The 12830-nt window shown below is 36.7% G+C and overlaps 1 protein-coding gene across 4 annotated transcripts in view; it reads right to left on the reverse strand.

The window, feature by feature from the left end:
• Positions 1–12830, reverse strand: part of KIFAP3 (kinesin associated protein 3) — a 157478-nt gene that overhangs the window by 91893 nt on the left and 52755 nt on the right. For all 4 annotated transcript variants that reach the window (XM_076000373.1, XM_076000374.1, XM_012763635.3 and 1 more), the window contains one exon: positions 5675–5853. In XM_076000373.1, coding sequence (XP_075856488.1) covers positions 5675–5853 — 179 coding nt within the window. The remainder of the gene's footprint in view (positions 1–5674; positions 5854–12830) is intronic.

Raw genomic sequence — 12830 nt, forward strand, 5'->3', positions numbered from 1 at the left:
TATCATAGGACATTAGGTTAATATAAAAAAATCAATGTATTTCTATAAACTGTCAATCCAAAATAAAGAACTAATAATTTTTTAAACTATCATTTATAATGGTAACACAGTTAGGTACAAATCTAAAGCATATATGCAAAATATATATGCTAAAGGCTATAAAATGATGGAATAAATCAAGTAATACCTAAATAAATGGAGAGCTACACCATGTTCATGGGTTAGGAAATCCAATATGGTTAAATATTAATATATTGATTCCCCCCAGTAGATTCAATACAATCCCAATCAAGATTCCAAAAATTTTAAAAGAGAAAAACTAGTTGATTCTAAAAATGCAAATCAAAAGCTAAAGAATATAGAATTGTCAGAGTAATTCTGAAAAAGAATAATAACATTAGAGGCATCACACTGCCTGATTTCAGGACTTACTTCATAAAGCTAAAAGTAATCAAGAGAAAGAAAGAAGTACTGATGAAAGCACAGACACACAGACTAATGGAATAGAAGACAGTGCATATTCACAATAGCCAAGATTTGGAATCAACCTAAGTGTCCATCGACAGATGAATGGATAAAGAAATTTGGTACATATACACAAAGGAATATTATATAGCCACAAAGAGAATGAAATCCTGCTATTTGCAACAACATGGGTGGAACTGGAGAATATTATGTTAAGTGAAATAAGCCAAGCACAGAAAAACAAGTCTTTCATGTTCTCACTCTCATGTAGGAGCTAAATACTGAAAATAACTGACTTCATGGAGACAGAGTAGAATGATAGTTACCAGAGCCAGGGAAAGGTGGCTGGGGGCGGGGGGGGGGGGTAAATAAAGGAGGGATGGTTAATAGGTAGAAAAATATAGTTAGACAGTTAGAACGAACAATGTTTGATAACATGGCAAAGTGACTATAATCAACAATAAGTTAGGATATACTTTAAAATAACTCAAAGAGTGAAACTGGAATGTTCCTAACACAAAGAAACATTAAATGACTGAGGTGATAGATATTCCAATTACCCTGATTTGATTAATTCACACTGTATGCCTGTATCCTATTAAGATATATAACTACTATTATGTACCTGTAACAATTTTTAAAAAGTCTGCATAGGAAAAAAAAGAAATGAGAAATGAATAATTTTGACTCACACATTGCTACTGGGAAGAGCAGAGCTGGCCTAGGAACCTAGGAATAGTGATAAATAAAATTTATTTGACAACTACCAAAAAAAAAAAAAAAAAAAAAAAAAAAAAAAACAGAGTCCAGGAATAGAAAGCGGACATGTAGAGCCAACTGATTTTCAACAAAGGTGCAAAGGCAATTTCAATAAGATGCAAAAGCAATTCAATGGAGAAAAGAGTCTTTCAACAAATGGTGCTGGAACAATTGCATATCCATATTCAAAAACATGAATCTTGGTCGATATGTTGCACTATACAAAATTAATTCAAAATGGATGATGGATCATGGATTAAACAACAACAAAAACCCCTATAACATTTCCTGAAGAAAATGCAGGAAGCAGTCTTTGTGAATTTGAGTTAGACTAAGATTTCTTAAATAAGACACCAAAAAAAAGTTCATCAACATGTTTTTTTATATGCTAGACTTCATCAAAACTAAAAACTTATGCTTTTCATAGAAAAATGAAAAGACATGCCACAGGAAAGGAGAAAATACCTGCAAAACATATAACTATAAAAGACATGTATCCAGGCCGGGCGCGGTGGCTCACGCCTGTAATCCTAGCTCTCTGGGAGGCCGAGGCGGGTGGATCGCTCGAGGTCAGGAGTTCGAAACCAGCCTGAGCAAGAGCGAGACCCCGTCTCTACTATAAATAGAAAGAAATTAATTGGCCAACTAATATATATACAAAAAATTAGCCGGGCATGGTGGCGCATGCCTGTAGTCCCAGCTACTTGGGAGGCTGAGGCAGGAGGATTGCTTGAGCCAGGAGTTTGAGGTTGCTGTGAGCTAGGCTGACGCCATGGCACTCACTCTAGCCTGGGCAACAAAGTGAGACTCTGTCTCAAAAAAAAAAAGACATGTATCCAAAATACAGAAAACCTCTCAAAATATAGTACTAAGAAGCCAGGCTCGGTGGCTCACACCTGTAATCCTAGCACTCTGGGAGGCCAAGGAGGGAGGATCACTAGAGGTCAGGAGGTCAAGACCAGCATGAACAAGAGCGAGACCCCATTGCTACTAAAAATAGAAAAAATTAGCTGGGCATGGTGGTGTGTGCCTGTAGTCCTAGCTACTCGGGAGGCTGAGGCAGAAGGACTGGTTGAGCCCAGGAGTTTGAGGTTGCTGTGAAGTAGGCTGATGCCACAGTGATCTAGCCAGGGCAATAGAATGAGACTTTCTCAAAAAAAAAAGTAGTAAGAAAATAAGCAAACCGGCCGGGCGCTGTGGCTCACGCCTGTAATCCTAGCTCTTGGGAGGCCAAGGCGGGCGGATTGCTCAAGGTCAGGAGTTCAAAACCAGCCTGAGCGAGACCCCGTCTCTACTATAAATAGAAAGAAATTAATTGGCCAACTGATATATATATATAAAAAATTAGCCGGGCATGGTGGCGCATGCTTGTAGTCCCAGCTACCCGGGAGGCTGAGGCAGAAGGATCACTCGAGCCCAGGAGTTTGAGGTTGCTGTGAGCTAGGCTGATGCCACGGCACTCACTCTAGCCCGGGCAACAAAGCGAGACTCTGTCTCAAAAAAAAAAAAAAAAAAAAAAAAAAAAATAAGCAAACTAAGGAACATAAATCCTCTCTATTCCTCTTAAAATTGTATATTAATATAATTTATTCCATTTTGTTACATTAATCATATTATGTGATAATATAATTATGCTATATTAATATTATATAATAAATATGGTTATTCAATTTAAACTGCTAATTAAAAATTTTTTTTAAGTAAACTAAATTTCCTTTAAAACATATGTCTAGGCCGGGCGCGGTGGCTCACGCCTGTAATCCTAGCTCTCTGGGAGGCCGAGGCGGGCGGATTGCTCGAGGTCAGGAGTTCGAAACCAGCCTGAGCAAGAGCGAGACCCCGTCTCTACTATAAAAATAGAAAGAAATTAATTGGCCAACTAATATATATACAAAAAATTAGCCGGGCATGGTGGCGAATGCCTGTAGTCCCAGCTACTTGGGAGGCTGAGGCAGGAGGATCGCTTGAGCCCAGGAGTTTGAGGTTGCTGTGAGCTAGGCTGACGCCACGGCACTCACTCTAGCCTGGGCAACAAAGGGAGACTCTGTCTCAAAAAAAAAAAAAAACATATGTCTAAAAAGCAAGGTCAATATTAGTTCACATCAAGAGTAAAATGAACACTTTATTTAAATAAATAATACAACTTCACAAATAGATCAGTCACCTCCCCACCTTTTTCATAAATAAAACTGCCACAGGCTTCAGCTGTTACTAATTATATTAGGTAATATTTTTTCTTTTGAAAAAGCAATAGTATACATACACACTGGGTGTAACAGCAAAACTTAATAATAAAATAACTTGGAGAGTTTGTTATTAATTTGTATTTCTACTGCACAAAATGGAATGTGAAATATGTGCCATTAGTCAATCAGATGGTTAAACTCTAGACGAGTATTTATTTAACACAACCTTCCAGTTATGTCTTTTTCGTTAATAAAAACCCAATCCTAAGAACTAAATTTAGTAATTGTCTCAGATGCAACACTCTCTCAATTCTATTTCTATAAAATGGAATTTATAGTTAATTAGTATTTTTATTAAACATTCTATGTAAAGTGACAGTTTACTAACAACCTATCAGCAAATTGAGTTCAGCCTTTAAATTTAGTATTTTTTGTGTTTCTGAAAGCCAGCATTTAAAAATTGATTAGTGTTAATTTTACTAAAAATGTCTTTAAAATGATATAAAAATAAAGACCTAAAAATTTTTTGCCCAGTAGGCAAAGAAAAAGCATGAAGTTGAGTACCTACAGATCTGTTTCCTTAAGCTTATTAATGTCTCTGATCCCCTTCGACTTCATCTACAAAATTAGGAGGCTAGATTTATTGAATCTAGCCATGGATGTATGGTCCAGTCAAGTTCTAAAAATCCTGATTCTATAAAAAGACACTCTTAAATAAAATGTATTTCTTCCACAACAAAAGATAAAATGCATACCATCTATAGTAAAAAACCTGGCTTAACAAATACTTCTCATGACCTTGGAATAAGAATTAATTTTTCTGAGTCTCGGTTTTTCCTTCTCAATAAAAAATGAGATTTGATGAGATAATTTTATTATATATTCCAACTCTGTGATCTTATCATAAAATAATTTTAATACTATTCTTAAGATCTTTTTGATAAAATGAATACATAAGTATATTACTTAAGTACAAATCTAATTCATACATAGTAGATATATGCTAATGCAAATGGATTTAAATTATAAGAACCTACTAAAGGTGAACTTAACCTAAACATATTAGTGGGAGAACATACTTAAACTTATAGCAAGGAGAAGCAAGCAATTATTTATCCATATCCTAACTACTCAGGAGTATATATGTTACCATCATCATATTCTTCTTACATATAAGATTAGTGAACACAAAAATGTGTTTTTGATTAATCTTCCTTAAGGACATTTGCTCTCAAAACACCATTAGATATATAGTGAATATCAATAATTATTAATATATACTAATGATAAAATTGACATACTAAATATATAGGGTTAAATAGAATTTCATACATCTAGTAGATAAATTTCATATAGTCATATAATCAGAATTCAAGGCACTTATTAAATCTGATAAATCAGAGGTTTTCAAAAAGCATGCCATGTCATTCTCTATACCAAAAGCCACTTCCTAGTTCATCTGATGTAAATAGAATAAAAGAGTAGGCCGAAATACTAAATATTTAGACTAAAGGAGAAACCACTTATACAATAATACACAGTCACATAATAACATACAGTTCTAAAAATGATCCTCAATGGAGTTAAAGTGAATGATCCAATAATTTCATTTCTAGGAATCTACTCCAAGAAAATAATCAGAAATATAGACAAAGATGTATGTACAAATATGTACACTGAAGTGTTATTTAAAAGAGCAAAAATTACAAACAACTCAAGTTTCTGAAAACAAGGTATGGTTAATGTATGATCTACTTAATATAATATTGTACACAACAAAGACTTTTTAATGACATAGTAAAAAGCAGATAAGAATTTTTATTCTGTCTTTATATATTTCTGTATTATATGCATTCTACATAGGGGGAAATAATATATGTTCAACTTATATTTCTCAAAGACTACTGTATCAACACAATAAAAGATGGCAAATAGGAACTTAATGGAATAACTCAAACAAGAAATGAAGAGGGTATGAATAAAGAGGGCATGAACTAATACAATGGCACTAGAAATGGAAAGAAGAGACAGTTTAAAGAGATATTTAGGAAGCAGAATCAACAGGTGTGGCTGTCAATTAGAACAGTAAGTAATAAAGAAGAGATTGGGCTAAATCATTCCACAAACTAAAATCAGAAATGCTGGAGGCAAAATAGTTTAGGGGAAAACAGTAAGTCAGATAATAATTATTTACTTTTTATCAAAATATTCTAACTTGAAAATGGCTAACACGAACTGTTTCAAAAAAAAGCTTTGTAAGTTACCATATCATTTTTATTCTCCATAAAAATGCTCAGTTTCTTCAAGAATGACACAACTAGAATAAGAAGCTCAAAATTGTCCCGATCAAGAGCCTTCACCAACATGTGAACTATGTTCTTGTTCCTCATTTTTAGTTCTGTACGAGTATCCTCAGCAAGATTCAGAAGCAAATAAAGAGCAACTAGAAAAGTAAAATAGATGAATTAAATGATTAGTATATTGAATCAACAATTTAAAAAATCATTTCTACTCATCAAGGTAACAGATATACTTCCAAAAAGATAATATATTATTTTGAAAATTTAACTGACTAGTAATTGTTTCATTAGAACATTTATTAAGTGTTATTGCGTGGGGTATTATATGTTATCTAAAGGAACATATATAATATATATAAAATAATATTCTTATAATGATGAGAAGGATACAATAACCAAAGTAAGAAAACGATTCATACCCTCTTACAGGTTAAAGCTTAATAGAAACCAAATGGCAATTAAAGGTAGATAAGTCAGCAAATAATAAAACAAACAAACAGGCAACAATAGTTTTTATACATACAGAAAATAAGGAAAAGTATTATAGAACTTCAAAAACTAAAGGCCTCTGTGTTAAAAAGAGCTATAATCCAAAACATATATTACAGACACAGTTAAATTTGAGGATACTAAAATCTATTTTTCAAATTCAAACTGATTTTCTGTTAGTCACTATAAGAAAAGACAATATGAAATTCGGTAATACAACTGTTATAATAGAAGAGTTGAGGTCCCTGTTTACTAGTTCTAAGTAAGATTTCTTTCAGATCCCTATAAAATAAATGCTTAGGTTCTCAAAGGAAACTTATGTGATTATTCCCTTTTGACAGTGAAAATTATATAAGAGATAATGTTTTCTATTTTGCCTTGATTGACAGGAAAATTCAGAGTTAGATTTAAAAGATTTATTTAAGAATTATATATGCTATTATGGTCAACATATTCTTTTTGCTCTCCTTTGGTCTCATTATTTTAGTATTTCACTTCATGTGTTCTTGTAAACTATTTCTAAACCTTTATGAAAAGAAGAAATACATGCATATATATATGTAGATATATATCACATTTATTTATTTAAGAAGTATTTGAGATAGAAAAGCAAATCACACTTAGTAAATACATATTGTATGCTAGACCTGTTGATATATAAACAGAAATGTTTTAATTCTAAAACAATTTTATGGGGAAAGAAGCATTACACAAATTTTACAGATGAGGAACCTAAGATTCAAAGAAATTAAATAACTTGTCCAAACCACATAGCTAGAAAGTGGAAGAACTAAATTAAAATTCCAGTCTATCAGAACCCACAACTTACAAATTTACACTATTGCTTTATGTTAACTTTCTACGTAAGGCACTGTTCAAAGGTTTGAAAGTTGTGTTGAAAAAGGAAGTAGACCTATATTTGCAGCCAAGATCAATGCAGTGGGTTGAATAGTATCCTTCCAAATTTTAAGCACATCCAGAAACTCAGACCATGACCATATTTGAAAATAGAGCCTTTCCAGATGTAATTAGTTTAGCTACTGTGAGGAAATAATGGGTTAGGGTAGATCCTGAATCCAATGATTGGTGTCCTAATAAGAAGAGGAGAAGATAAAACAGAGACAGATACAGTGGGAGGAAGGCCATGTGAAGATCGAGGCAGACACTAGAGTGATGCTGCTACAAGCCAAGAAGCACAAGGACTGCTGGGAGCCACTAAAAACTAGGAAGAGACAAGAAAGCATTCTTCTCTGGAGCCGTCAGAGAGAACGTGGCCCTGATGACACTTTAAATCTGGCCTTCAAGCCTCTAGAAATGTGACAGAGTAAATTTCTGTTATTTTAAGCCACCCACCTTGTGGTAATGTGTTACAGCAGGCCTAGGAAATTCATATAACAGAGTAACAGGTACTGGATTTTAAACCCTCACCTGAAACAACAACAAAACAGACAAAATACACAAAAAAGGTTTTCACAACATTGGACATCAGAGAATGAAAGATAGTGATCCCTCAGAGATAAAAAATAAATGAGATGGTCCTATGATTGCCCTAGAATAGTGCCTTGAAAGAGTTTCCAGGTCCCTCAAGGGAAGGAGAAGTCAAGTAGAGTCTGATAGAATCCTTGAGTTAAAGAGATGGAGCCAAGAGTCCAGGGAAGCCAAGAGTTCACAGAAAGGAGTACTGGGGAGGAGGGAGCTGCACAGAGAAAACTCTGGAGTTCAACAGAGGTCTCTCTTGAATGTAGAGTCGAGTCTGATTGGCCCATGAATGCTAGCAATCTAATTGAAGGTGGGGAGAGAATAAAACGAGAGGAATAGAAGAAAAAGTGCATGATACTCACACAAGGGTAGAAATGATGCCTGTTTCTACCAACCATACTGGAAAATTCATCATTCATGGGGCAAAAAGGTCTTGCCTCAGCAGTGGGAAATAATTAGTTTTAGACTAAATGCTGCTCCTGTGAAGACTAACACATTATAAGAACAAGATCCAAAGGGATCAAACTGTTTCCAAGTTATTTAGCTACATCCCAAAACAAAGCTCAAGAACATTTACAGGAATTAAAAAAAAATCCACATGCAAGAATATAGATTTCACAGTCTTGCAGTCAAGCATGATTATCAGTCATTCAAAGAAGCAGGGAAATACAACACATAAGGAGGAGAAAAATTAGCCAACTAAAACTGTCCTGGAATAACCCAGAGGTTAGAATTATCAGATAGGAACATTAAAAGTTATATAACTACATTCTAGATCTTCTAAAAGTTAAGTAGAGATATGAGAGATATAAAAAATATTCAAACATATGAATACTGTATATTAAAAATATGCAATAAACACTACAATGCTTGAGAATGTATACTAGGTGGAATTAACAGCAGTTTAGAGATGGTAGAAGATTAGTGAAATTGAATATATAATTATAAAAACTATCTAAAATTAAACACACAGAGAAAAAAGAATGGTAAAAATATAAAAAGTATTAGAGAACTGTGGAACAACTTCAACTGTCCTAATATATATGTAACTGGAATCCCTCAAGAAATAACAGAAAAAATTCCAAATTTAATGAAAACTATAACCTGATTTCTTAAGCTCACTGAACTCCAAGGACAAGAAAGTTTTTAAAAATTACACCAATGTAATAATACAAATTACACCAACATCATAATCAAATTGTTCAAAACAAATGATAAAGAAACAATCTTAAAAGCAGCCAGACAAAAAGAAACTTATATATAGACAAAGATAAGGATGCCAGTAGACTTCTTATCCAAAACAACGCAAGCAAGGCAACAGCGGAGAAACATCTTTATAACATAAAAAGAAAAAAAGCTGTCAATCTAGAATTCTAAACCTAGTGAGAATATTTCAAAAAAAGAAAGACTCTTGGATATATAAAAGATAAAACAATTCATCAGAGGTAAATCTGTCCTATAAGAAATATTAAAGGAAATTTCTTAGAAGAAAATGATACCAGAGAGCAATAGGGATCTACACAAAGGGATAAGATCAGTGGAAATGGTAACTAGACATGGAAGTATACAAGATTATTTTCTTATTATTAAAATATCTGTAAAATAAAATTGACTATTTATACAAAAACAATACATGGTAGGGTTTACAACATATGTATAATACATGTTAATAATTGCACTGAGGTGGGGGAAGGAAGAAATGGTTCTAACACTAAACATGAAATGGTACAATATCACTAGACAGGACACAGATAAGTTAAAGATGTATACTTGAAGGTACCCAACTTATGATTAAAGGTGTATAAATTTAAAGCAATCAACAAAATAATGAGTTATGGCTAAGCCAACCATGAAGATAGAATTCTTTTAATTCCCAATTTTTTTCACGATGGCTGACCAGACACATCTGATACCAGTTCTCGGAAAGCACTAAAGTTATAGCTGAATGATCATAGCCCAACTGAGGGAAGAGTGCCAGAACCTATTGGAGAACCCACAGGAAGAAGCTGGGGTAGAGAAAACCAAGGAAGCAAGAGTTTGCCTGAGATCCACCCCCAAGAAACTTGGGGTCCTGTGGAAAAGGTGGGGAAGATTTTTGTTTGCTCCCCTTACCCCTGTGGCAGGCTGCTGGGTTTCAAACTGTTAGAGAGCCCCTTTGCACTAATGAGCCCCAAAACTGCTGCAGATGGTGATTTGGGAACTTCTTGAGGGCAGACCACTAGGCTGCCAGCTCACATGGGGTTGCTTGACCTCTCTCCTGTACCTGAGCTGTGGTGGCAGGCACCATATTGGTTGTTCACCTGCTGTGGGCCTCTGTCCTGCCCAGGGACCTCCCCTTTTGTCACCACATCACTGATCTACAAACATTCCCCAACACCCGCTCAGACTGCAACCACCAACAAAGGCTGGCATGAGGCATGACTTAGGAGAGTTGTGAGATTTTTGGAGTTCAAACTCTCAGCGCTGCCCCCAGGGGAAGGGAGAATACAGCATGCCAAAGCACCACTGAGAACAAAAGAATCCAGAATATGCACTCTCCTCCATCCAAGAGTTCACTGCCTGTGAGATAAAGGTATCTGTACCCGTAATAGCAGAGGCGCAGGTGTGGTACTGGGCTGTGTGGGGGAGGAGAGTGGTTCTATCCCAGCATCCAGGCAGTACTGGTACCTCAGAATGGATAGGGAAACAAAGACTTCTCTCTCCAGATGCAGCTGTGGCTGTTCCTGTGGGTGGCTGGCATGGGTGCACTGTGGAAAAGCCATTCCAGGGCTTTTAGGGGTAACAGCACCTCCACTGACAGTGTGCCCACCCACCATGCTGGGGCTTGCACAGAGGGTGGGGGCCAATCACCTCCCTACAAGGAGTGGCAGCATTCCTGCAGCTATTTTGTACAGTGAATATCAGCCCTTGTATCTCTACATCACTGGATCCTCAACAAATATTCCCTATCACCTGCCTAGACTGTAGCAACCACAAAAGGCTGGCAAGACCCAGGGGAGCTGCAAGATTCCTGGAGTTCTGACGCTCAGGGCAGCCTTCCCTAACAGGCAGGGACAGTGCAGAGCACCACAGAACCCCTTGGGAAACAGGCGGTCAGAGCACATGCTCTGCTCCACCGAGAAAGCTCACCACTTGTGAGCTGAGAGTGACGGCATCCCTCCCAGTAGAGATTCAGAAGTAGTGCTGGGCTCTCTGAGGGAAGACAGTGGCTCTGCTCCAGTGGCCAGGTGACACCAGTCTCCAGAAATCGACATGGAGATGGGAACTTCTCCCCTCTCACCCACTGAGGCAGACAGTCGTGACTGTTCCCATGGGGGACTGGCACGGGTACAGCAACAGACAGCCATTCAAGGGCTTTTAGAGGCAACTGCACCCCGCAGACAGTATGCCCACCACAGCTAGGCTCACACAAAGGGCAAGGCCCATCCTCCCCTCTACAGTGGAGTTTAGGCAGTTGCAAAGCTGTCTGTTTGGGGCTGAGGGAACAGATTCCACCCTGAGGCCATTTTGGTGGACAGCTACAATGCAGCTTGAAGGTAAATGATAGCTCCTATCTGAACTAAGTGCCTTGAACTCCAGGACAGGGGTGTGATAGTAAAGTGGATGGCACTCCTGCCAACCCAGGATGTGGAGCTGGTGCAGCTTCCTCCTCCCACCCCCGGCAGAAACCGAGGCACATTTTAGCATAAGCTTCCCTCCCTACCAACATCAGGGATGGTGTTTCTGCTCATCATTGGTGTGTCTAGCTCTGCCCAATTTCATCCCTCCTCCAGGGCTGAGCAGGGAACTCAGAGACTGGAACATTCCACAGACCACTCCACTGACTGAGACAAATGAAAGCCCCTCCCAGTAAACAAAGATCAAGCACAAGCCCAGCAGGCTCTGGGGCAGCTGGCACTTACACATAAGGGCCACCTACTGGCCTGAGGGTTCAACTGCACAGCCCAGTATATTAATAAAACCTGCTGATAGAAGGGCACAGTGATGAGAACAAAATAAGCTTTGTGAAACCTCTACAAACCTAGTCCCACAGAAGGTAGTGAGTCTGCTCATACACCTAGTACATTGCTAGTACAATCAGCATCTGAGAAAGCCACCACACAAAGGCTATCTATAACCCAGGAGCTCATACAAAGTCTCGGTCTCCTCAAAGCATCCAAATCAAAGCCAAATAACCAAACACAAAACCAAAGACACCCTCTCAAGGGGGACAAATAATAAAAAATTTTAAAAATCTCCTCAAACAAAAGTAAATTAAAAAATATGAAGTAACAGCTTCTCCAGATGAGAAGGAACCAGTGTAAAAACTCTGGTAGAGAAAACAATGTTCAATACCCCCATAGGATCACACCAGCTCTCTAGCAATGGATCCTAACCAAAATGAAAATTCTGAAGTGACTGAAAAAGAATTCAAAATATGTATTGTAAGGAAGCTCAATGAGATCCAAGAGAAAGTTGAAAACCAACACAAAATTAGCAAAGCAATTCAGGATATGAATGGAAAATTTACTAAAGACATAGATATTTTTTTAAATCCAAACGGAAGTTCTGGAAATGAAAGATTCACTGAAGAAATTACAATATACAGTTGAAAGCTCTAATGACAGAATAGATCAAGCCAAAAAAGAATTTCAAAGCTTGAAGACAGGTCTTTCGAACTAACCCAGACAGAAATAAAGAAAAAAGAATTAAAAATAAACACAGTCTTAGAGAAATGGGATAATGTAAAGTGTCCAAACCTATAAGTCATAGATATTCCTGAGGTAGAAGAACAAAAAGTAGAAAGCATGGAAAACCTGTGTAAGAATAATCGAGCAAAACTTCCCTGGTCTTGCAAGAGATTTAGACATCCAGACATAAGAGGATGTACACAAGGGAGATATTGCAAAATGGACGTTAACAAGGTATATATAGTCATCAGAGTATCTAAAGTCAACTTGAAGGAAAAAATCCTAAAATTAACAAGAGAAAAGAATCTAATCAGACTAACAACAGACTTCTCAGCAAAAACCTTACAGGCCAGGAAAGATTGAGGTTCTAAATGGGGAAAGACAGTAGAGTAAAATTTAAAACATTATTACCCATGTTAAAAACAGAAGAAGACCTTGTGGCATCTTAAAATTTATAGAATTTTCAGTTATTCTGGTATTAG

This window comes from Microcebus murinus, chromosome 2 (genome assembly GCF_040939455.1).
Source record: "Microcebus murinus isolate Inina chromosome 2, M.murinus_Inina_mat1.0, whole genome shotgun sequence".
Lineage (NCBI taxonomy): Eukaryota > Metazoa > Chordata > Mammalia > Primates > Cheirogaleidae > Microcebus > Microcebus murinus.